The following is a 27,287-nucleotide window of genomic DNA, read 5'->3' as shown; positions in this document are numbered from 1 at the left end:
ATCTAGAAAAATTATAACATGTGATAGTGCACAGTTTGTTATCCTCAAAATAGCAAACTTTTTAAAGAAGACAAAAAAGTTATCAGACTTGAAAGTGAGCAAGGAAAATAATTTAAAAATCCACAAAAGTAGAAATGAAACTGATCAACTGATCAATATACAAATGAAAAAGTATTCAATTGTGTTGGTAATCTAAGAAATTCTTTTTAAAACACTAGTGAGCTATAATTTTCCCTAAAAAATTATCAACTAAAAATTCTATTCATTTCTGGTGAGGGGAAAAAGTAAAATCAACTTTCTCATACTGTGTTCATGGAAATACAAATTAATATAACTTTTCAGGAGAAAAAAATTTTCAAAGTGTATAAAAAGTCCAGAAATGTATTCTTAAAAAATAATCTGTACCACAAGGTAGAGACATGCATAATGCTTATCAATCACTGTAATCACAAAAAAATGGAAATACACTAAATGACCCAGCATAGAAGATTGGTAAATAATTTATATGATATGTGTATAATGTTAGACTCTTTAAATTAATAGTTTAGAAAAATATAGGATTATATAATGCTGTGGGGAAAAGGTCATAATATATTAAGTGATGACAAAAAGCAGATTACGAAGTTTGTATAGAATGATCCCAACTTTGTAAGAAGAATTAATATATTATGCAGCAAAATGTTAGAATTTAATTCCTCATACCTCACATTTGATGTAAGGTGTCAATAAAAGGGATAATAGATAATGAAGTGTGAGACTAATCACTAAGTGTAGAATTTATAAAGGAAATAATTGATCTAGAGCCATTCCATAACACTTGATCTTTCTCGCTGACTCTGAAAACATTAAAGGAGCAGGGGAAGATGGGTAAGAAAGCCATTTGGTTCTGAGAGTCTGATGACTCTCAAGAGCATGTTCGGACAACAGAAATGTTGGCAGGTCCTGTAGACTAGCTGTGGGCCACACACAAGAAAGACAGGATGCAGACTGTCTTAAGACCAGCCAGCCTGAGCAGGCATAAGGACAGTCCACGATTGTCCTAGGTGGAGTAGACCCTCAGCAAGCTAGGGCTAAGTTAGAGAAAGCAGCAGTTAGCAAGCTGGGAAGAAAGAAGCAGAGCAGAGACGCTGAGGGAGGCAATGGTATCTGGCCCTAGACATCTTGCTTTCAATATATTGATTGATACTGCATATATATACGGATACACACACACACACACACACACATATTTCCACATGAAAATTATAAAATAGTTGGATTGCTATGCAGTAAAATGATTATTAGTGGTTATCTCTGAATGATGTGATGCTGGGAATTTTGTTCTTTGTTTATAAATATATTTACCTTCCTAGTGTTCTAGAAATTGGGTGCATTTGCATGTTTAATTGGTAAATGTTAGGTATTTTGTACAAATTAAAAGGGTAGATTTGAAGATAATAGCATTTGAATGAGAAAAAACCATAGATCTGACAGAACTGATAGACTTTATGAAATTGACAGAGGCATGGTTAAAATCTGACAATTCTGTTACTTCTCTTTCAAGTCCAGATAAGTGGTAATAAGAGTTGAAGAAGAGTTGCAGATTTTTGAATGGATCCATTCTGCTAACCATATTTTTATGGCTACTGGAAAGCAAAGTAATTTAAAAGACTTAAATATTCTGAATGGATTCCAGTCTAGAAGATACCCCCTCTTATCAATATCGATTAATAGACCAGGGACAGGTGGTGACAGTTTATGCCGCGTACCCTCAAGAGACTTCTTTTTCTCCATCTGATTTATACTGGAAATTTCCTTCTCAGGACTATGTTGCACGCCTTTGTATAGAATCCTTCTCAATCTAGGGTGAATGATCCTTATACAGCTGGGCCATGTACAGCCTGTATACACAGCCACAGCACCGCATGTGAAAACTCATTATAATACTCTCTCATAGATAAGCTTTCTGTGAGCAACCCAAATCTCCCCCCTTAACTTTATGTGAACTTATGTTGCCCAACCATTTTTATGATCTTTCCTTAATCTGTCTTGTCTTTTACGTGTGTTTTTTTTCTTGTTTATAAAATTTTCTTGCCTCTATGCAATTAGAGATACTTGACGTCAGGAAATATGCCTCACGCTTTTTAATTCCTGGAAGTACCTGTCTCAGTAACTTGTATATTGTGCAGTTACAAAGGCAATGATAATGGTTTAAGTAAATTAAAAAAAAAACAATCATAATTATAATAATAGATAACATTTATTGGGCTCCTACAATGTGCCAAGCACAAAGTTCTCTGAATGAATTGTTTTATTTAATCCTAACAATAACTATATAGGTTAGAGACTATTCTTTATAAAGAAGAAAACCAGAACCCATCAAGTTTAGGTAAGATTATCTCAAATGCTTAATACATTTGAATGAATGAATAAATGAAAAATTTTTTCTCTCTCTTGGGGACATTACATCCTTTGGCACCTACAATTCAATTTAAATAAAGGCAATTTACTAGACTATGAGTTTATTGATAGTAGGGCCCTTAATTATTATTGTATGAAGCCATAGCATGGTGCACTTTATATGTGCCTAATTATGGAATAAATAAAAGAATGAACAAAAAGATATATTAATTCAGCTATGCATCTGACTCCACCTCTGAATGGCTTGCAGAGACAGCCACCTCTGTACTAAGGTTTGCTTTCTTCTTTTAACCAGGATCCTTCTACAGATAAAGAAACAGGCTCAATCACACCACGATTTTCCCAAGGCCATACTGCTAAGAGCAAGTGGTCACAGGATTAGAACCAAAACCCTTTAACTCTTAATTCAGAGCACCTTCCCTTACACTTTTCCATCTAATTGTAGACACATAAAACACTTTCCTATAAGGTAGAAAACATTTAGAAATTGTAGACAAATTTCATGCAATCATGAAATTGAGAAAAGAAAGAATGCAGAGCATGAGTCTCTGGGAAAGTTCCAACTGATATTCTTCAAGGAAACCTCCTGTGTTTGCTTAGCCAACACCTGCCTGGGCTCTGGGGCTCCACAATGGTTCTTTGAGGAAGCTCTCAAGTTTCCTTGTCCTTCACTGAGCTCCACACTGCAAACAGCATCACTCTGCCCTGAGCTGAATGGTTTGAGCACTGGTTGAGTGATGACCGAATGGGATTCCCAGCACATGAAGAAAGAGACCTACTGTGTTCAGGCCTGATAAATTTGTTGCCCCTGAAAACCATTAGGAATTGGGCTGTGTTGACTGACTCACTGCCAGTACTCCCTCTGGAGCTAGAACCACAAGCTAGGGCAAATTTATTTTTTGGATTCCCGAAGTGATTATTCCTGGGAAGTCGGGGTCACATAAATACAGGTTGGAGGGATGGGAAGTTTAAACTCCACACCATTTTTTTTTCTTCTAGCCTTCCTCTGAACCATGGCCAGACCAGGCTTCTGGCACCTTACAGGCCACTCTAAGGGCAGAGCCTGGTTTCTAAGATATGAAGAAACGAAAGTGTGACTGTAAATCAGTACTATAATAACCAGATTAGGCCTAAAGTGGAATTGTTTATGCTAAGCCCCACATCAGCAAACCAAAACTTAACTTTAAGTTTCTATGCTATGCTCTCCCACACAAGGAAGGCCAAGGTCAACCAATTCATGCTTGCTTGCTCAACACAAGTTACCTGACCTGGCTCTAAGACTTCTTTGTTCCATATAAAGAAGGTAACACTGCTCTAACCAATCAGCAAACACCCAGTGTAAATTCCTTATTCCTACTCACTTTGGTTTATAAAAATCTCTCACCTTCTACAGCTCTTTAGAGGTCTTTTCTATCTGCTAGATTGGATGCTGCCCCATTCATGAATTGCTGAATATTTATTAGATGTGTAAATTGTGGAGATTTTTCTTTTAACAGTTTATATGGACTGGATCCTAAGCTCTTCTCCATCTTCCCTTTGTGGAGACTAGATGACTCAGAGTTTAAGCTATAAAAGCCCCATGCCAAAGTTTGGGACTGATGATTTGTCACCTGTAGCCAGCCATGGGGACCCTGGGTGGTAGATGCTGATGTAGAGGGGAAGTCACAGGTCTGGTAATGGCTACTTCTAGCCGCATGGGAGGAAGACCCTCACTGTGGATGGGTGTCTTCTCCACCTCATACCATTCTTTGATTCCATTCTGAATCCATTCTCTGGAGCTGCTCTCAGGCTTCCAATGGCCAGTGATGATATGAGGATCTTCATTATAACTCAGGTCAGCAAGGGCTCCTAAGAGAGGAGACCCAATCTGTCTGAATCTTTGACCAGCTCATGATTCTTCAGGTCCATCTGGCTCTACCTCAAGGCTGAATATGGTATCTTACCTGGGTGGGTACAGGTCATTAGGAAGAGAAAACCCGAAAAGAGTATAGGTTGATCCCGTGTTTGAGGGAAAGGAGACTGGTTCTGAATGAATTAAATCAGAAATTGTCTAGAAGACTGTGGGGCTTCCTGGAAGTCGACTGCTGCTATCCATGGGCAGGACTGGCTGGCATCAGTGGGAGGCAGGGTATAGATATATGCTAGTCAGGTATGCTACATCAGCTGGTGCTAACTCCTTCATAGACGGTCATCTCCTCTTGACCATAGTCTGTTCCTTTTACCATTTACTACTGAACCCATGCTTACTACTCATCTTTGTGATCAGAATGTGGCTTCTGTGCACTGAATCTGTATGAGGGTTTGATTTACCTGATAGTTATATGCATAAGATATTTTTTTCAAAAACTGACATGAAGGCACTCTATAAGTTTGATTCATGTGTGTATACAACTCTTCCTGAGTGGAGTTAACCACAGGCTCTTTGGGGGGGTAAAAAATGAGGTTTTGGAATAGCAGGTCTGAGGATCCAGCCTGGGACCATAGTACAGACACTGGTCATAGTAGCCATTGAGACTTCTCATAGTGACATCCTGGCATTATTTCCCCAAATACACCTATATTGAGGTTTTATTTATTTATTTTTTTAAATTAATTAGAAAGATGAACATTTCCAATCAAGTCTGCATTGGCTGGGGAAGAATAAAATGTCAGAGGCTTCTAACCCTCTGTTAACTGGGATTTCGCTATAATTGAGCATGCCTTCAGAGAATGGGGAGGGAGGGATGAAGGATGAAGGGAGAGAAGAAAGGGGAGAAAGGAGGAAAAAAGAGGGGGGGAGTTGGAGGGAAGCCTTTTTCCTGAGAGCAGAGTCACTCTAGGATATCATGTGCAGCAAATTAAACGATCCTTCAGCAAGAATTTTGACAAGAAAATTTCATTAGGGATTTAAATCTCTATGGAAGCTCAAGTTGCTGCATTAAGATATGAAAATTGTGCAAATATTGTTCCTTAGAATAATGTTGGCTGCAGGTCATTGGGTTTCAGTCAATGAAATTTAGAGTGATAAATGTCATAGTGGAAATAAGTGGAGGAAGGAGGAGGAGGAAGGGAAGAGCCCTGCAGTCGCGTGCGCAGGCCCTAGAGTCATTTGGATCAGAAGGTAGACTCCAGCATTAACTAGCTGCATGACCTTGAGCAAGTTTATTTAACATCTCTGAGGCCCAATTTCCTCATCTATAAAATGTGAGCAGTTGCCAGGTAAGGCTCTTTGGCACAGTGACTGGCACATGTGTGCTCTAAACACATATTAGTATGGTTATAATGATGAATCAAGGAAGTGGGATAATGTTTATCTGGCACTGACTTCTTGTCAACCTTAGTGATAGGTGCCTGTAGGAATTATTATTGCCATTACTGGGGTGATAAGCCTGAGGCTCAGGGGCCAAGTGAATCTGTCAAGATCACAAAGGAGTAAGTGTTTCCACCAGAATCGTGCCCATGCTTATGTATGCATGTGTTTTCTCCCTTTGGCATATGTTCAGAAAATATCTGTGGAATGAATCAATGACTGTATACATAAATGGAGGCATGCATGGATAAATGGTGTTATAATGTTTTTCCCATTTAAACTGTATATCAGGGACTCATCCATTGGGTTTCTCAGTGCTTTATTTTTTAGCTTTTATTTCAAGACTTTCTGGAGTTTTGATTCACATAATGATATGCCATATTATAGGAAACAGGAGAAAAAGGAAAAAAAAATCATATACTTCCACAATCCAAATACTAAAATTCCCTTTCAGCATTTCAGTATATGGGTTTTTTTTCTACCATTGGACCAAGGGATATTCCTACTGTAATTTCATGTAAAAATTATTTTCTATCTTGTTGTTTCACCTAATAGGAATATTTCTTACAGGTATCCTTTTAATGACAATTTATTTATTTTAATTTTTTAAGTTTTATTTACCTTTTTTGAGAGGGAGAGAGAGAGAGAGGAAGTGCACACATGAGCAGCAGAGGGGCAGAGAAATAGGGAGAGAGAGATAGAAACCCTAAGCAGGCTCTGCACTGTCAGGCACTAAGGCTCGAACTTAGGAACCATAAGATCATGACTGGAGCTGAAATCAGGAGTTGGCTGCTTAACCGATTGAGCCACCCAGATGCCCCCTAATGGTTATTATAGAGCATTATGGATATGCCATATGGTATTTTACTTAAACATAAGTTTTGCCGTTGGTTTTCAGAATGTGTCCATTTTTCACTATTAGAAATACTGCCACACTAAATATTTTATGCATATTAAGACTAGGTTTTCAGACTTAGTGACTTTGATTATGAGATCAGTTTTCTTTGAGGAGCACAGTCCTTATGGTGGGCCTCATCCTCAGTTTTGCAGAGATGGACTATGATACCTAAGTGGATGGCAAGGGTCTGATTAGACTGTCTAAAGAGAGTTTATTTTGCCTATTTTGTACCATATGCAAGTCCTACCACCATACCCTGCCCTCTATTCTATAGGTAGATATTCCATGGCTATATAAGAAAAGTAAAAATAAAAAAAAAAAAAAGGAAAGAAGGAAGGAAGGAAGGAAGGAAGGAAGGAAGGAAGGAAGGAACAGAGGGAGGAAAGGGGGGTAGGAAGGGAAGGAAAAGGGAGAAGCCTCAAAGGAAGAAAGAAAATAATGAAGAAATAGAATAAAGGAAAGGGGAGAACAGAAGGGAAGTAAAGAGAAGAGAAAGAAGGAAGAGGGGAAAACAGAAGGAAACCAGGTACATCAGACAAAATAAAAAAAAGATGAAAGAAAGAAATCAGCAAGCCCATTCTTCCATGGGCTTTCTAATATTCCAAATCCATGTTTCCAACCACATCCATACATTTGAGACATCACCTTAACAAACGGCAAAATCACAAGATGAAATAAATATAATATACTCTAGTAACTGTCTCCTTTCAGGGTAATTCCTAGACACCAGAGCCTCACATCTCAGAGAACAGAGATAATCCATGGCTTGCTTGCTTGCTAAATTTTAGGAAACCTTCACTTTTCCTATGGAGAGCTAAATTTGGAAAGAAGCGAGGAGTTAAGATTGCATGGTAGCTTGTCTTGCCAAGATAAAACACAATTAAATGAAATTAAACAAAACTTTTCCTTGCTAAAAAAACTTTGCATTTACCTAAGGAAATATAGGTGGAAATTTGGGGCAGGGGGAATGAAAATATGCATTTCGAAAAGATGTTGAAAGATGGCTAGACGTGTTCACGATACAGCGGCGTGAACACGCACAGGAAGGCAACCTGTCTGTTGTCGATACACAGTATTTTGTTGAAGTTTGTCTTAGGCATGTTTGTTATTCAGAAAACCATAACATTGCGTCTGTGATTTGGAAGTGCCTGTCATTATCTTCATGGAACTAAATTGCTGATTCAGTAAGAATCTCCTTTCCACACTGGCAATTTAACTGTAGTAGTCACTGAAAGAGCAGAAGATTATTTCCGAATAAACCAAAACATTCATATTTGACTAGAATGTTACCTTTTACAGAAACTAATGACTAGCAAATTGTCTTCTTTCCTGAATGAAAAAAAAATGTCAACAGTACAATAATCCATAATATGCAAATAGTGTTGCTCAAAATGGGGTTTTCACAGTTGGGACACATCTTACATAATTTTATATGCATAGTTTCTTTAGTAAGTACAGTAAAAGTTAGTAGGTTTAATGTTATCACAAATTCTCAAGCAAAGGGTAAGAACCAATATGATACTGTAGTTTCCATAACAGTCTCTTAGGTAATAATGAGCTAAAAAAAAAAAAAAAAAGAGCTGTGTTATGTGTCTATTTCCTCGCTTTCGTAATGGGTGTTGGTGGGAGCCTGAAAGCTAAGGGAACAGGGGTTTGCTGGAGTTCCTAGTGTAGGTCAGTGGAGGAGCTGAATCTGGAAACCAGGTCCCGTGTTGGGAGAACACCAGACCTAGGCTTAGACCAAGTTAGTTCTGAACAAGCTTTGAATGTTAATGACTGTCACCAGCTTCCGCTCTGGGCAGCTTTCCAAGACACACGACTGAAATACAGCCTTCAGCTGAGTTAGCAACCGTTGCTCAGAGTAAGGGTTGCCTACATATTGCATTAGAGAGAGAAGAAAAATGCTTGACCTACTTGGATCCGATAAGATGGAATCAGTTTTCGGCAGAAATTGATCACAACGGACTCCCTGGTAGCCTTCTTTGCACCTGAGAAAAGGGGATAAATGACAAACATACGCATGTTGTTGTGGAAGATTTCAACAAGCAAAATAGCCATCAATTACACAAATGTGAGAACAGTACATTCATGCTTTTGGATTGTTTGATTCAGTCTTCTAACACTGACACACGGATTTTAGAGTCTATTTACCTGCAAAAACCCCAGCACTGCTTTGCTTTTATAGTTTCAGATGGAATACCTCAGAAGCAAATTGAATAGCATTTTAAGATGGCCTTCAGAGCAAATTCACATTATTATATGAATAATAGTTATCTTCATATTATAATTCTGAATGCAGGCATATGCAGGTATTTTCTTTATGCAATACACTAGTCTCTAAAAGGCTGCAAATGCTCTTTTGGAAGCATCATATTTTAAGGGTCATTTTGCTAATAAAAAATCATTTTCTAATATAAATGATCAAATCTTATCAGTAGATTTTGGCTATTTGGCTAAAAATCAGTAGATTTTTGTTTATTTATCTTCCTTGTGTTTTATTAGTTAGTTCATTTGCTAATTTTACTTTTTTTTAACAGCTATTTACTTTTTTTTTTAATATAGCTATTCTTCAAGTTAGCATCATTAGCCACTTAGCCAGAAATAACAGCATTTATTTTAGATCTGGTAAGATCTGAAAGGCATCTACCTCAATGTGCATTTCCTCTAAACTTGTATTTTTCCCTCCTCATTTTTCTCTTTTATATTCACAAACATGGGCAAGGTGCCTGCCCTGTGCCAGGCATTGTACAAGGCAACTTTCCTGAGGCAGGTGCAATTTGGGGGCGAGGGATTTGTCTGAGAGCACCCGCAATGAGGTGTGTCACCTCATCCCTGCCAGTCCCCTGTGGAGTCTTCACACAGCTCGCTCAGTTGGGGTTGCTTGGCCACCTCAGACAGCAGTGGCTCATCAGCTGGCAGTTCAAGGAAGAAATGCGGCCGATACCCCAAACACCTGCCTCTGTAATCGGGGAGGTGGCATTTCAAGGTCTGCTTGAAGCTTAATCTGTCATGCTTGAGTTAAGCAGGGAAGAATCCATTGTTGCCTGTGGGATGAATCTGTCCTACTTACAGAGGAGGAAATTGTGCTGCTGGCATAAAAATCTGATTTCTAAAACAATCCTCGGGTTGTTAGAAATCTATGAAATCGACAAAAGAATTCAAAGAGACCATTCAGTCAGAGACTAGAGCAGTGAATTTTTTCTTTAGAATATGCTTTGTTTTCTGGGTGTAATAAACTCTTAGATAAGGTCTATTGCAGCCGGAGCAGCAACTGAAAGGCACCAAGGTAATTTTACTACCTTTCGTTGCGAGCCAAATTGGAAGTCAGGTAATCAGGCAGGCTCTCTTCAGCACCTTTTTAAGCCTGGCACTCTGGAGTGTATTTGGCAATTTTCCTCCTAGACTAAGAACAAAGATTCCTGATATAGGGATACCCCAGATACCCAACGGGCTATTGAAAGAATTTGTTTAAGCAGCCACATATTTTCATAACTTTTTAAAATTCATTTATTGCATTTGAAATAGAGCAGACAAATCACTCGTTCTGTAATGGTAAAAAGTCAGAAAATACTTAGGACCGAAGCACATTTGTGCTGAAAAAGTAAATTCCTGTTCTCTGAAAGCCACCCTAATGTTGTTAGTGTGTCTTCATTCGGAATTATTGGAACCATAGTGCTTTAATTTTCATTCCTCATAAACAATGAGTTACAGGCTAGGTGTGTGCCACAGTGCGTATTCACTTTTTTAGAGGTTTTATTTCCAACATGTGTGGGAGATTTTGAGCACGCTTGACTTTTTTTACTCTTCGCATCTTCATTTAATATGAAATGGTATCCTAGGGAGACAGTTGCTTTTAAGGGAAAGTGATTTTTTGTTTTGTTTTGTTTTGTTTTGCTTTTTAACGGGTTCATTACTTACAGTGCATTATTCCATTTGTGTGCAGAAAGGAAACTATGGAAAGACGTTTGACATTTCTGTAGGCTTAAACTGATTTTCCATGAGTGTGAGCCCTTTCTGAAGTGCTCAGGCTTCCTGGGGTACCAGGAAAATAGCACTGCAAGGTCCTTCATGCTACCTTCATACCTGCGTGCTGTAGATAGCCAAAGTGTGATGAGGCTGGAGCAGCCCAAGCCAGGCTATGAAACCCACCAGAGGCTGTAAGACTGCATACACATCCGGTCCTGCTCCTTTGTTAAGGAGGCAGTGTCTCTGCTAATTGGTGCTGGGTTTTAAGAATGACAAATTAAAACTCCCATTTAAATATCACACATAGGTCACCTTGATAAGTTCAGACCCATCCAAGTATAAAGACCAAATGGGCCAGCAGGTAATGCCAATGAAGTGGATTGAATTTAGGACAATATTAAAGATGTAAAGCAAAGAAAAAAAAAGTCAAGATGCACATCTATTACATAGATTGAGTTTGGCGGGATTTCTGACAGTGAAACAAGCAGTTCTTTGAAGAAATACCACTGTGTGTTTATTTTGGCTTTGGTTAGTTTGGGGAGGATTTTGAAAGTGTTATTGTTCATTTTTTAAGATGTTTGCTTTTGAAAGGATATAGGTATAAGCAAAACAGAAATTCATATAATAAACAGGTCTTTGTTCATCTAAGATAGCATGACAGAATTTATAAAATTTTAAAAGTACATGTGTAATCTTGAATGGTAAATGTGTTTAGAAAAGCCCAAATATTTTCTTAATGAGGTTAATATTCTATTTTTTTTTCCTACTCTGCATTGCTTTCAAAGCTCCATTCAATTCATCCAGTCCCTTTTCTAGGAATTTCTTTATCCCTCAGAAACATTGTGTCACAGTGACCATAATACAAATCCCAATATTCCCTGGTGGTTTTACAGGTAAGTTTTGATTCTACAACTGAATGGCATACGAGCAGGGGACAGGCTCAGGACAGGAAATACAGCCAAGGTCAACAAATAGTTGCGTAAATAGAAGAATTATCAACAGTGAAACAACCACGAGACATGCTCAGTCTGCAAGAGCTAAGAAATTTTACCTTGAAAAAAAATTAGTCATAAATTCTGGGTTTATCTACTCTGTGGTGAAGGAGCTAATGCTTCTGAAACCAGTTAAGTTCTTGATCATGCTGTCTGCTTTATTTCCAAATTTAAAAGGAAGTAGGGAAGGGCATAGTTGAGGAGACAATGTCCAAAGTAAGGTAGGGCAGGGGAGAGATTGAAGGGAGACTGTGTTTAGGGGTAACTGTGGATAAAAGAGCAATGAAGTGGGGGGAAGAGCTTGGAGAATGAGCCTAGTATCTCTGCTGGTGAGCCTCAGAGACAAATCACAAATCAGGGTCTTGCCTGTCTACAGGGAAAGGGCCTACTGTATAGTTTCAAATGCAGGCATCTCTTTTTCTCCATTTAACATTTTTCCAACTTGGTCCTTGCCCCCCATCCCACTTGTTCAGCTGTACTGAAAAATAACAAGTGATCCCTTCTATTCATGTTTCCTCTTCTATATTATCCCGGAGAAAGAGCCCAGTTTTAGTGAAAAGTTTCAGAAAGCTATCTTTGGGCAAAAGAGAAGAGAATAATACCAGCAAAGATGAGAGAATACAACATGCATGACTGTCAGCTGGATTTCAATACTTGCTTTGTCTGGTGCGGTAAAGAAGTGATCAACACATCACCCGGCCTAGATGTGAAGGACTCAAAAAAAGAGACTTTTTAAATGGTCAGATCACTTTCTGATGTCCCCACAGAAATCCGTATCCTTTGGCCAGCTAAAAGTGATTACCATAGCCATCAGCCCACACTGCTAACTTCAGACCATTCCCATCTCCTCTCTTACAATACTCCATGCCAGTTTATTTCCTTGAACCCATTTCTTGAATAACACCTAAATTAGAGCTAATCGTAGTAGTGACTCTGAGTGAAAATTAATGAACTCTCACTTGTGACTGATGGCCTCCCTACATTTCCAGATGATGATTGCATTTTCCTTCTTCCATTTGTTAGAACAACAAAACAAAATAAAACAAAACAAATAACCTGAAAACTGTCCCTTGAGGGAACTGTACTAGCCTCTTAGTCCTTATCTATTGATTTCCTGGTTATTTACTCATTAATAGAAAGTGTCATCATTGTTTCACTCCCTTCTTTTCTATTCTTACTCTGTCTTGATTGTCAGGGTGTTGGTTATGCACATGGATGGGCCAGCCAATACACAGTCTCTTAGAACATGTCTTCCTCCTATTTATCTTAATGATTCACAGTGTTGAGTTTATAGTCTTGCTTCTCTGCTTAGTATTTGCAGAGATGCTCTTTATGCAAATCATTTAATAGCCTAGCTGTTTCCTAGTTTCAACCTAAATAAAATGGAAGTGATACCAGGAAAGAGAAAAATGAACAAGCACACATAGTTGATACTCTACACATGTATGTTGGCCATTTTTATGACTAGCGACTTTATACCTAGCATATCTGCAAAGACACATTTGACACAACCTACAGAGAGAAATGTATAAAGGACAGAAACAAGTTCAAATGTTTGCTTCAATCCCTGTATAGTGCCTGGTCTCTGCATACATTTTAGAGAGAGTTTACATGCTTTCTTATTGGAAACTTGATTTTAGGCATAGAATTTAAACCAGTAGAAATCAATTAACTTCATAAGAGAAAAGGTGGCAAACTGTGTGGGTTGTTTCCTGCCTGTATCAACTTATATTCATAAAAAAACTGACAATTACTCTTTGATGTTACAGGAAAGTAGACACTTTGTCAGTGATATACAAGTCTGCCAATTTTAAGGAGCCTATTAAACACTGATTTGAAAAAAGAACAAACCCTCTAGGTATTCTTCTCTATCTCCTGCCAATTCTCTTCAGCCTCAATGTCAGACTTTGGTTGGGGAAAACGGAAAGATCATCAGGCATTTAAACTTTACGTTTTAGAGTCAGGGTGGTTTGGAGCATTGCCTGGTTTTAAATCCAGGATCAGCTATTTACTAGCTATTTAGGCTTCTGTTCCTCCTTTCCTTCATCTACAAAATGGAAACAATAACAGTAGCTTTATCCTATAATTATCATTAAGAATAAATTATATAATACCTGTGGTTCATGGTAAGTACTCAATAAATGTTAGCTTTTTTAGTATTCTTTGAATGTGAAATCGTCATCCAAGCTTTTCAAGTGAGGAAACAGATTCCAATGGTTAAGTATCTTATCCTAAAATCTCATGTCCAGGAAGTATTTGAACTAGAGGCAAACTCAACTGGGGATGGTTTTAAAGCCCTCACTTGATCTGTGGCACTTTCTGACATTCTTCATGGAAAATCGGTAGATACATAAATCGTTTTATACCCAGCTACCTTTCCCAAGATTAGCATTTGAAAACATGGCCCAGATATCAGGAACTAAAGCCATGATAAATAAGACCTAGATCTGTAAGTTATTATCCTATCCTAAAAATGTTTTTAAGCAAACCATGTCACAGAAACTAGTCACTCGATTTAAAGGCAAACATCGTGAGCTTCATGTTAATTTAAAAGTAAATCACCAACTATAGGTGGGGGGACTCTTTAGAAGCACTACTATTAAAAAAAATGATATTTACATCTCTTGATTTCAGACTAATTCTTGATTTCAGTTTTCAGTTAAAAATCAAAACCAAAACAAAACCACAGAGAATGGAGTTTCAGTAGGGCAAGTGAATAGCCCAGCATTGAAGAGATGGGGAGTACAGGAGCCAGAATTCTTCACCAGGTCTCCATCTGCATGCAAATGGGTGTTGGATGGACCAGACACTTTTCTAGATAAGGATCTGCAGTGTAGAGTTATTGGCTCAAAAGTTATTAGTGGTGTTAGAGCACATTGCTTTCCTTGCCACTCGTTGCTGAAACTGAGATCTAGGTCTGGGTATGGAGAATACTGTGAAACTGATTAATGTGTAAACTTCCCGTAGTTGAACGTAAAATTTAATTAAGTGGTCTTATTTAAAAGAAGTACTAATTAAGACAGCAATATCTTTAACTTAACCAATTGGAATTAAAATTACCTACAGATTGGCTGTAGGTGTAATGTTTTCAAAATCATTTCAACTGTTACTGGAAGAATTTGAATTTGCATTATTTTAAACTGCAAACTGCCTTTGAACTCATGAAGATTCTCCATTGTGTTATCAATAGCTTTCAAAACTATCACAAATTCTATGGTTGAGGCAACTGCTGCTTATAATGTCACTCATCTTACAACTATGATGTTTCTTGCTAACAAAGTTGTAACTGCAATCTTAAGGAAGTGGAGAGATTTATTTTTTAAAATGTCCCTTTAGCAAAGTTTGAATTCAAAAGTAAATGAAGGCCAATTATTTCATCATAAGACTGCTATGATTTTAGAAGTGAATCTGAAAACATCTGCTGAAATCCAGGGGCCATGCTGCATTCTGTTACTATTTGAGGCTGAAGTCAGAAATGAAAAGAATGATTGTAAGTCTGAGAAGTTAATACATACATACATACATACATACATACATACATATATATGTATGTATGTATACACATACATATATATATATATATATATATATATATGCATATACATATATGTATCCAGCAGCCACCCACATACTCCATGGGCCAAATCACTATCAGAGAGACAGCAACTCATTGACATTAAGTCATTTTACTCCGATACATGGCAATTCACTTTTGGACAATCAGTGGCTGAGGAGTTCATTCTGAATGAATGTTTTGGCCTTTATAGAGATTTCTGCCCCTATTTGGTCAAGAGCTTCAGGCTTATAACCTCATTAACAAAACTAACACACATGACATGGCATAAAGGTACTACATAGGTTAGGGTGCACAGCAGTATTATTCAAGGCAGCTATGTGAGTTGAAAACATTATTCTACCTAATTTAGCTTTGCTTTTAGCACAACTAAAATAAGCCATAATCTCGTTTTAAGCCAAAAAGGTAAATAAAGGAGTAATATATTGGCCCTCTTGCAGGAAGGCTTCATTATTTCACTGTCACATTAGAGGCAATGAAATACTAACTGCCCTTCTCAAGAACAAAAGGATTAGGGGGTAATCATGATGGGAGGACGGTGGAAAGAGTTTTGCTTCATCAATTCAAACTTACTGAGAAAATGTTATATTACTAATTTCCTAGTAAACACAAAATCTATTTTGACAAATATAAGATTCTAGTTTTCAAGGGAGGTAGTCTCTTGTGGTAGAAGAGGCATGTCCTCTGATGTACGATGATCCCCAATTCTGCCACACAGAAGTGTGATAGAGGTGTCACCCTTATTCCTTAAAAAACATGCCTAATGATCAGAAAATTTAGGCAGATAATTTAAGTCTTAACATTAAAATCAGCTGAGAGTCAGGTTCTCTCCCCTACTTCTCTAGTTAATTGAAAATTCCCATGACTGCCTTTGCTATTTCCCCGCCAAGAACGAACTGGGATTTACTGTCACATATACTCCCTATGATTCTTCTTTATTATTTTCACTTAGTATCTTAAGATTGAGAAGTTAGCCAATCACAGACTTTCTCTGATGCTGAAGGTCCAACATGAGCAGATTCCTTCTCTTGTCTCTACTTGCTTGGAATTAGAAGACTAATTAATTCACATGTCCAGACTAGTCAATGGAAGAAAGATAATGATCATCTTTGTCCTTTTGTGGTTCAGCAAGAAATATACAACTTAGCCAGAGAGTAAAACATTCCAATGTTACTACATCAGCTATCTTGGGCAACCATCATAAAGCATCACAGACTGGGGTGGCTTAAACAATAGAAATTATTTTCTCACAGTTCTGGAGTGCAGAACTCCAAGATCAAGGTGCCAGCAAGGTTTGTGTCAGGTGAGGGTTCTCCCATTGGGTTGCAGCTGGCTGCCTTCTCACTGTGTCCTCACACGGTGGAGAGAAAGAGCTCAATGCCTTTCTCTCTCTCCCTCTTTTTGAATTTTGGATAAACAACAATGTTTTATATAAGTGTGTCACATATGTAATATTTGGGACACACATATACTAAAATGTATTCATTCTTTACCCAAACTTCAAATTGAACTGGGTGTCCTGTATTTTAGTCTCTAGATCTGGCAATTGTAACTCTGTGAGAGTAAAAGACTCTGAATCATAAGAGAAGTAAGAACCATCAGCAAGAACACCTAGATAGGTTAACATTAATGTATGATAATTTTGCTATAACTGTATCTTTGCGATGTGATAAATTTAGCAATCTCTTCTTTTAAGGATAAGGAGCCTGGGCACTTTACATTTACTTCTATCAACCATACAAGGGACACAATGAGCTCACAGTCTAGAAGGGAAAATAGGAATTTCAATAGTTAGCTCTTAAATGGTCAAAGCATTGAGAGAATACGTCAAGAATGTGATGAAGAGCAAATGAAGTGACCTTGTTTGTAAATATTAGATGCAGACTTGTGACTCGATGGTGTGAATCACTAGCTACTACTTTGCATCCATTCTGAATAAACTGTACCAGTATGCTGGCCTGCAGCCCAAGTGAAGCGGAAGGAAGAGGGCCCATTCTCCTGCTTCATTCTACATCTCACCTTACTCAGTATAATTTTAAAGTTGAGGCACCCGCATGCCACAGCCTTTGAAAAGCAGTGAACACACATGTGTAACATAGAGCAATTATAACCTAAAATCCAAAATGAAATAGAAGGCAGGACACTCCTGGAGGACTGTTCTCAGAAGGAAACAGGGAGAGAGTATGTTATCAACAAGAGATCAAAGAGGCCAGCCTTGTTCCCTGCCAATGGAGTGTGGGTGATTCCCTGCAGCAAAGCGGTACACAGCTTGATAAGGAAGAGTGAAAAGAAAATAAATGTGAGAGATAAATCTTATTTAAAAGCCATCTTTATGATTGGCATTATAAAGGAGAGAGGGAGCTCATTAGCAAACGAACTGATAAAACCACTCACAGCATGCTTCAAAAAGAAGTGGTAATAATTATTGTCTCTCTAAGAAAGGGGGCAAAATATCCACACAGTGTCATTCACAAATCCCTTTTACAGACATCACAGAGCAAGCTGCAAAAAAGTCCCAAAGCTTTCTGATTTAATTAAGTGGAGAAAGCAAGGAAAGACTTTTTACAGTTCACACGCCTGGATCATAGAAGGTTCTACATGAAACATGATTTTTTTTTAAAGCCATTTTAGACACCCCTAGAGTTTGCTGAACCCTCATTCAATGGCATAATTTTCCCTGCTTCTCCCGGGATATTGTACAATCGACTAACAGGGTGCAGCATTTCTGCCGGCAAAAGAAAGTGGGCAGCTTTGATCAGAATTCACAATAATATATCTCCCTTGTGTGATAAATGATTTACTGCTGAGGATAAATGGATATAATCTTTCATTATGTATGACATTCATCAGCAACAAGGAAGCTTTGGACTGAATGGAAAGTGATTTCATATTAAAAGCCTCATGCAACTCAGACTGGGATGAAAGTGAGGTCTTGCCTCGAAAAAAAAAATGGCACAGGCTTGTAGGTTTAAATGGATACTCAGTCAAATATAATTGTTACTCTAAGTTTGAAAACCTGTTAGGAGGAAACCGGGGAATTATGTGACTCGGTGAACCTCAATTTTGCACAAAAAGCCCCATTTCTTAACCACACTATTCTATTTACTTAAATGTGTCATTAAGACCAACTTTGAGAACTGAGAATAGTGAGAGAACCAGGTAGGGAGGAGAGAGAGAGAGGAGGTGTGGTGTGGTTTAAAAGACTTAAATTTCCGTTATCATAGAGAGTCAAGGCACCATTTCCAAAGTAGATAAATCAAGATAGAGAGGCTTAGTATATTATTTAGAGATCTGAAGGTAACAACTAGGAAAATGCCACATGAAAATGGCTTAATAAGCTTGCCTATGTGTTTGGGGAGGGAAATGCAAGTTCAGGAGTAGGGAAATTGGTGTGCAAGGATAAGAGTAAGGCTAGTGGCTTTTCATTTTAAGCACATTGGTATATTTATTTTTTTTAAAAACATACCCTTGGATGGTGAAGTAATTTAAGTACAGCAAATCATTTAATTTTAAAAGTGATTCCAGTTCTTTGCATCACTGACTCTTTATGACCCAGTTATAACATCTTTATTTGATTTTCGGTAATAAGAATTTCCCAATACCACAGTATTATTTTAGAAGCAAAAAGATGTAACATGAAAGACAATGGGAAGAGATGGTAAGATAAGCACAGACTGAGAGAAAATATTTGTAAAAGACACATCTGATAAAGGACTATTACCCAAACTATACAAAGAACTCTTAGTATCTAACAATAAGAAAGCAAACAACTTAATTAAAAAATGAGCCAAGGACCTTAACAGACACCTTGCCAAAGAAGATATACCTATTGCAAACAAGCATATGTAAAGATGCTCCACATTATATGTCATCGGGGAAATGCAAATTAAAACAACGAGATACCACTACATACTTATTAGAACGGCCAAATGTAGAACCCTAAAAATGCCAAATGCTGGCAAAGTAGTGGAGCAATCGGGACCCCCTTTCATTGCTACTGAGAATACAAAATGGTACCCACCACTTCTGAAGACAGTTTAGTAGTTTCTACAAAACTGAACATATTCTTACCATACAACCCAGCAATCATGCTTTTTAGTATTTACCAAAAGGTGTTGAAAACTGATATCCACACAACAACTTACACACAGATGTTTATAGCAGCTTTATCCATAACTGACACAGCCTGTAAATACCAAGATGTTCTTCAGAAGGTAAGTTGGTGAATAAACCATGGTACCCCCAGGCAATGGAATAATATTCAGGGCTAAAAAGAAATGAGCTATTAAGCCATGAAAAGACATGAAAGAACTTAATGCCTATTATTAAGTGACACCATTCAATCTGACAATGCTACATACTGTACAATTCTAGCTACATGATACAATGAAAAAGGCAAAAACTATAGAGACTAAAAAGATCAGTGGTTGCCAGGGTTTGTGGGGTGAGAGATGAACAGGCAGAGCACAAAGGAGTTTTAGGGCAGTGAAAATACTCTTCCTGATACCATAATGATGAATTGATGGATGCATGTCATTATATATTTGTCCAAACTCATAGAATGTACAACACCAAGAGTGAACCCAATGTAGACTATGGACTCTGTGATTATGAGGTGTTGCTGTAGGTTCATCAATTGTAACACATGTACCACTCTGGTGGGATATGTTGTTGATAGGGCAGGCTAGGCATGTGTAGGGGCAAGAAGTATATGGGAAATAACTGTGCCTTCACCTTGGTGTTGCTATGAACCTAAAATTTCTCTTAAAAAGTAAAATCTTAATAAATATATATATACATATACATATTTGTTATATAAAATTTAATAAACCATTAGATATCTAACAAAATTAAATATTAAATTAATAAATAATAAATAGTCTGTTATACCCACCTCATTTTATGGAGGACCATATTACAAAACAAAGATGGGGACTTGCCTAAAACATCAAAGGCCATATGAGGTAGAACAGGAAGTACAGCCCATGGATTCTGTTTCTAAATCCAGTTTTCTTTCTTTTTTTTTTTTCTTTTTTTTTTTCAATATGTGAAATTTATTGTCAAATTGGTTTCCATACAACACCCAGTGCTCATCCCAGAAGGTGCCCTCCTCAATACCCATCACCCACCCTCCCATCCCTCCTACCCCCCATCAACCCTCAGTTTGTTCTCAGTTTTTAAGAGTCTTTTATGCTTTGGCTCTCTCCCACTCTAACCTCTTTTTTTTTTCTTTCCCCTCCCCCATGGGGTTCTGTTAAGTTTCTCAGGATCCACATAAGAGTGAACTATATGGTATCTGTCTTTCTCTGTATGGCTTATTTCACTTAGCATCACACTCTCCAGTTCCATCCACGTTGCTACAAAGAGCCATATTTCATTCTTTCTCATTGCCACGTAGTACTCCATTGTGTATATAAAGCACAATTTCTTTATCCATTCATCAGTGGATGGACATTTAGGCTCTTTCCACAATTTGGCTATTGTTGAGAGTGCTGCTATAAACATTGGGGTACAAGTGGCCCTATGCATCAGTACTCCTGTATCCCTTGGGTAAATTCCTAGCAGTGCTATTGCTGGGTCATAGGGTAGATGTATTTTTAATTTTTTGAGGAACCTCCACACTGTTTTCCTTCTTTCTGCTTTTTAACCTTCCTCTTAAAAAGCAAAACTATTCCTAAATCCACATGCCATCCCTAGCACCAAACTTTTCACAGTCTTTTCAGTGAAAGCTTATATTTTACTGAAGATCAGTCAACACAATTCAACTGGTTAGAGTTCTGGTAAGAAAACAAGGTCAAAAGAGGTGGCAATATCAATGTCGCCAGCTTGGACGAGAATGGATAGTAAAATATATTCTAAAACTGAATGTCATATGGAAATCAGGATAATCTCATAAAAGAATGAGTAAGGATGGATAGGTAAGCTTAGAGAAGACATGTAAGGGAAAATATTCTTTCTTAGGGTGATATGGATGAGATTCTTGGTCTGTAATTAAAACAAAGAAAAATGTAACCTGGGACAAATAAGTTGATAAAAATTAAGTAGATATCCATAGGCAGTAAATTCAAAATAGAATTCAAAGGAATATTATTTAACTGGAGTGCTTGGCAAGCTAAAATGACAACTCAGGTAAGCAGTGACTTGAAATCAATAAAACATGATGACTATTTTTGAAAAGCGAAAGAAAGAAAGAAAAAAAGAAAGAGAAAGAAAGAAAGAAAGAAAGAAAGAAAGAAAGAAAGAAAGAAAGAAAGAAAAGTGTTTGAGAGGGATTCTGCTAATCTGGCTATGGGTGACATATTTGATATTCCTATATGTGTTTTCCCTAGGAATAAGAAATCAATAAGAAAGTGCTATCAGAAAGTACTTCTACATCTTATAGTATAACGGATGAAGAGAGATCCAGTTTCCTGCAAGATCTCCTCTATTCAGGGCACAGTGCTGTGATATTTACAAAGGTTAGGCAAAGTAATCCTCATGAGACTGATAAAGATGTGGTACCACTGTTTTAAAGGTAAGGAGATTGCAATTGAGAGAATTAATTTCTGTGTCCCAGGGCACATGGAAAGCATGTGTTGGAAATTGGATTTGACATCAGTGTAAACCAAAGCTAGAGACTGTGGTTATTTCTTTATTCCATTATTCCATGTTGTCTTGACCATTCAAATAATGTTATGTATACTTTTAAAGTGCTCCATTTCATTATTAACTATCTTCTGAGGAAGAGAGGACCTATCATTGTATACTTATTATTCAGATAAAAATGAAACTAAGAGTCTAATGATTTGCCCACAGTTATATAATGGCATAATTTAATTAACCTGAAAAAGCCTAAAAGAAAATACAATGATATTTAATATGACTTTAGACTTAATAGTGTGCTATCATATTCCAACTTTTCAATTCATATGCTCACTCAAAATTGAGTATACTGAGAAAGAAAGAGGTGACATATCTGGAAACAGAAACCTCTTTAAATATTCAAAATAAGGATATTTAATAGAAAATTGATTGAGCAAGTGAAGAGTGGGTGAAAAGCTAAACAGAGGACAAAAAGGTAACACAGAAATAGGCAACAGCATGAAATCACTGTTACCCACAGGCTGATGGGACAAAGAGTTTGAGTCAAGGAAACCAAGATGAATCCCCAGGGTCTATCAGACAGAAGATGGAACCCTAAATGAACTTAGCTGCTGCTGGAAACAAACAAAGACACAGAAAATAAAAAGCTGGTAGAGAGATAGGAAATAGAGTCCTGCCTTCAAATTTAGTGCCTTCTGTTGGCCAACTCCACTCAGGAGCCATTGGTCAAGAGAGCCTGGGAAATGTAACTTCCTGAGATGGGGAGAGAACAGGAGAAGGGCGAAGGTATGGATTCAGGAGCAAACAGGTGACTGATCAGCAGGGTTGGTCACGTATATCATATACTCGCTATAGCACATAATTAGGTGTATACATACACTCTATATAGCACTATGTAGCACTCTAGATAAATATAAGGTGTAGATCTATGTACCTAGATCTACGTAACATAAGCACCCGTGCACCTTTTTTTTTTTTAACACCATCCGCAAAACTCCCTTTCCCCAGTCTTTCTAGATAATAGAGATCTCACTGAACTTATAAAAGGTATCACAGCAGGCCCTGCATCAGTCCTCATTAGGAATCTTCACTCCTTTTTCTAACTGGCACCCACCTCCACCACACTCACACATGCTGAGCAGGCACCAACACACACATTCACACCCTGCTCACAGCTCCTTGGGGAAAGTAATTTATCCCTCTGGGCACTCATTTCCTCCTTTGCCCACAGGGCTAATCGCCCTGGCCTGGTGCACAAAGGAGAGCTGTGCCTATTAATTACTTAAAGCTCATAAACTCTTTTGAAGATGAAAAGCTCTGGTTTTCTTATTCTGTTCCTTGGCTTCAAATAAAAAAGCTACATTATATAAAGGTTTCTGGGGGATTTATTACCAGACCTCTATCTGAAAAAAAGTCACACCACAATTACAACTTTAATGACCTACTCTAAAACTTCCCAAGGCTACAACATAATTAGTCCATTTTATAATTAGTACTTAAAAAAAATCATTTGTCAGAAGTAAATAAGAAGTGACTGAGGGTCCTGGAAGTAATCTATATTATTTGATGTGGGAAAGGGGAGGGGGTCACATTTATCCAACGTGCATAATTTTCTAGATTCTGTACTAGACACTTTACATAATTACTGTACCTATATATCCCACCCGGTGTTGTTAGGCCAGCACTGTTTTATTTGTACTTTTAAAGGTGGAAAAAAAAAAAGAAAGAAAAAGAAAAGAAAGGTTTGGAATGATTAAGTAACTTGATCATGTCACAAAGCTAGGAAGGTTTGAAGTTGTGATTTGTATCCGGGGTTCTTTGCCTATAACTCTTCATTGCTGAATATTTGAAAGCTTTTAAATTACTTTTCCTTTGCCCACAGCTGTCAACTCATATACTAGAGCCTTTAGCATCAATAGGAACCTTAGCTATGAATGGGAGGTAGATATTGAACAGTGAAGGAGAAATAATCAGAATTAATAAGAAGATTGCCCTGTTCTTGGAATACAAAAACCACACCTAAAAGAGAAGGTTTCTTTGTCACCTTTTAATAGGGACAATGAAAATGAATATTAGGGGAACATGTTGGTGACCTGTAGAACTGGGGATAATCTCCTTTGAGAGAGTGCTGTGGTTGTTATCCCTAAATGATAGCTAGCTGGAGACCCTAGGTCTGGTCTTTTTCTGTGGCCTTGATGTAGACAAGGACCTATAGGTGAGCAGAAAGATTTGTTAAAGGATCATACAGAAATGGAATGTTGCCACAGAGGCCTGAGAACCATTTGGCTGAAAAATTCAGTATTCCTAATTACTTGAATTAGTCAAGATCTGCTCTGTTTGGAGATTATGTGAGCACTTTCTCTTATGCATGATCCAATGTCTTTCGCCAAATGAATGATATTGGATGAGAACATTAAAGAAGCAGATAATGACAAAAAATCTGCTGACAGAATATTCCATCTTTAAAAATCATGATCATTGTTTGGTATGAGACGTTATTTACTTAATACAAGCTTATGTTTTAGGATCAACCCTTAAATGGACTAAAATGTTTCTAGACATAAAACTTGCATATAGTTTCATACACTACATTTTTAAGGTATTTATTTCCTTTATTTTGATTAGGATTCGGACTTGAATTTGGCTCACCTAAACCAATGAAAGAACTGGTAAAAGACAAGTTGTAATTTAAAAATATGAGGTTTTGGGGGCTCCTGGGTGGCTCAGTCGGTTAAGCGCCTGACTTTGGCTCGGGTCATGATCTCACAGTTGGTGAGTTCGAGCCCCGTCTCGGGCTGTGTGCTGACAGCTCAGAGCCTGGAGCCTACTTCCGATTCTGTGTCTCCCTCTCTGCCCCTCCCCTGCTTGCACTCTGTCTCCCTCTCCCTCAAAATAAACATTAATTTTTTTTAATATGTGATTTCATAGTAATAAATGTATTTTAATTCATGAAATTATCCCATTATCCTCAGTAAAAATGATTTTAAAAATACTGCTTTACTATTTCATAATTTTGAGCATCTATATTCTAGTGTTCAAAGCTTTTCAGTTTCCTGTTACAGAATAAGTTACTTTGGGGTCCAGTCCACTACTTGTTCTCTATGGGACCTTCTAAAATATTTTTTTAACACTTATTTATTATTAAGACAGAGAGGCACAGAGCATGAGCTTGGGAGGGACAGAGAGAGGAGGAGACACAGAATCCAAGGCAGGCTCCAGGCTCTGAGATGTCAGCACAGAGCCCGATGGGGGGCTCGAACTCACAAACCGCGAGATCATGACCCGAGCTGAAGTCACAGGCTTAACAGACTGAGCCACCTAGGCGCCTCTCTATGGGACCTTTTAAATTAGGGGTGCCTGGGTGGCTCAGTCGGTTAAGTGTCTGACTTCCGCTCAGGTCATGATCTCACGGTTCGTGGGTTCAAGCCCCAAACAGAGCCTGAAGCCTGTTTGGAATTTGTGTCTCCCTCTCTGCCCCTGCCCCACTCGTGCTGTGTCTCAAAAGTAAACAAACATTAAAAAAAATGAAAATAAATAAATAATAATATGTAAACACCTTTGCATTCAGTGGGTATCAATTTCCACCTTAATTCTCTTTCTATGCTGTTAGTAGGTGTAGATGTGTGTGGATATAGAATATAGAGTAGTAGACTTGGAATGGTTGTACAGTGTGGGAGTCTCTAGGGCCCATGATTTCTTCCTAATGACTTTCTTCAATAATTCTGTGCCTGTCATGAAATGAATCAGAGTCTCATTTTCTTTTCTTTTTTTTTTGTCAAAGAAAAGTTAATTTTATCAGGGGTCACTGACTTTCACTTCAATTTTGTTATAATCAGCAGAACACTCTGAGTCCTATGTGTCTACACATCTTGGAGGACTTCTATAGGGCAATCAATCATCTAGTATTGTGTGTGTTCTGAGTCTCAGCACCAATGCTATCGTGAAGAAAGCGGTAAGTGATCCCTCTCGCTCTCTCGGAGGTTCCCATCTGCCTTAACGGATCCTAAGTCTGAGATATGTGGAGGTGTGTGTGTTGTTTGGGTTTGGGCACAAGCAGTTTCATGTGAAAGTAGTTGTATATATATATATATACACACACACACACACACACATATATATATATGCATACATATATATACACACACACACACACACACATATATATATATATACACACATACTGTGTGTGTGTGTGTGTGTGTGTGTGTGTGTGTGTGTGTGTGTGGTGTGGTATGGAGGTTGGGTGGGAGAAGGCTGAGACTACAGCCAGGGAACCAAGACTGAGATAACTGCAGTGGTCCCCACAGAATACAAGACTGTGATCTGATGGCTCCTCATCCACACTGGAAGCCAGAGACACATAGATTCCCACCAGCTCTTTTTTATTTATTTTTCTTAAATTTGTTTAATGTTTATTTATCTTTGAGAGAGAGAGAGAGAGAGAGAGAGAGAGAGAGAAAGAATGTGATGGGAGAAAGGAGAAAGAGAAGGAGACACAGAATCCGAAGCAGGCCCCAGGCTCTGAGCTGTCAGCCCAGAGACTGATGTGGGGTTTCAACTCATGAACCGTGAGATCACGACCTGAGCCTAAGACAGACACTTAACTGACTGAGCCACCCAGCCACCCCTATTTTTCTTTTTTGAAGCTATACTTTACATGTTACATTAATTTTGTAATCTACAATTATGGTAGGATAATATTTCTTCTCAGAATACATACCGACTTAATACTACCTCCATTTACAAATCTACCTTAATACTAGATATGTAAAATGTTCTCTATTCCACTTGAAGTCCTCCTGTGGTTGTTTTCTATCTCATTATTCTGCCAATTAATCAGATTCTTGTATTGTTTCTATAGAACTGAATTTATACCAAAACAATCTCAAGTTCACTTTATGTTTACTTACATCAATACCTTCTGATGACATAGTCTCTCCTTCATGCAAAGATTTGACATATTCTCTAAAAAATAATAATGGGTGGCTCAGTCAGCTAAGCATCTGACTTTGGCTCAGGTCATAATTTCATGGTCTGTGAGTTATAGCCCCATGTTGGGCTCTGTGCTGACAGCTCAGAGCCTGGAGCCTGTTTCAGATTCTGTGTCTCCCTCTCTCTGCCCTTCCCCACTGTCTCTTTCTCTCTCTCTCAAAAATAAACAAACATTCAAAAAAATTTAATAATAAAAATAATTATAACTAATGTTAACTGAACATTTGGAATGGCAATGGCAATAAGACAGATATTTTATATATATTATCTTTAACCCTCTGCCCTGTGATGTCCCCATTTCGATTCCCATTTATTCATCAAGGAAACCAAGTTCAAATGTTTATATTTATATATAGAAATGGCAGCTAGAAACAGCAAAAATAAATGCACCACTGTGGAAGTTAAGTAACGGATTTTCTGTCACTATAACACTCAAGCAGAGGTGTGATGACAAGTCGTCCAGGATGCCATCAAAAAAAGTCAAGATTCACACTCAAGTCTCTTAAACTCCTCAATCTGTCCTCTCTTTCCTGAACCCTACCCAAAAATTCAGTCTCACTATTTACAAACAAAATAGCAGTGACAATGGTGGAA

The 27,287-nt window shown here is 37.8% G+C and overlaps 1 protein-coding gene across 10 annotated transcripts in view; it reads right to left on the bottom strand.

The window, feature by feature from the left end:
* NRG3 (neuregulin 3) overlaps nt 1–27,287 on the bottom strand; it is a 1,060,361-nt gene that overhangs the window by 232,409 nt on the left and 800,665 nt on the right. For all 10 annotated transcript variants that reach the window (XM_023240617.2, XM_023240619.2, XM_023240620.2 and 7 more), the window contains exon 3: nt 8,502–8,575. In XM_023240617.2, coding sequence (XP_023096385.2) covers nt 8,502–8,575 — 74 coding nt within the window. The remainder of the gene's footprint in view (nt 1–8,501; nt 8,576–27,287) is intronic.

Source organism: Felis catus, chromosome D2 (genome assembly GCF_018350175.1).
Source record: "Felis catus isolate Fca126 chromosome D2, F.catus_Fca126_mat1.0, whole genome shotgun sequence".
Taxonomy (NCBI): Eukaryota; Metazoa; Chordata; class Mammalia; order Carnivora; family Felidae; genus Felis; species Felis catus.
The sequence above is the reverse complement of the archived record's forward strand: the minus strand, read 5'-3'. Positions and strand labels throughout refer to the sequence as shown.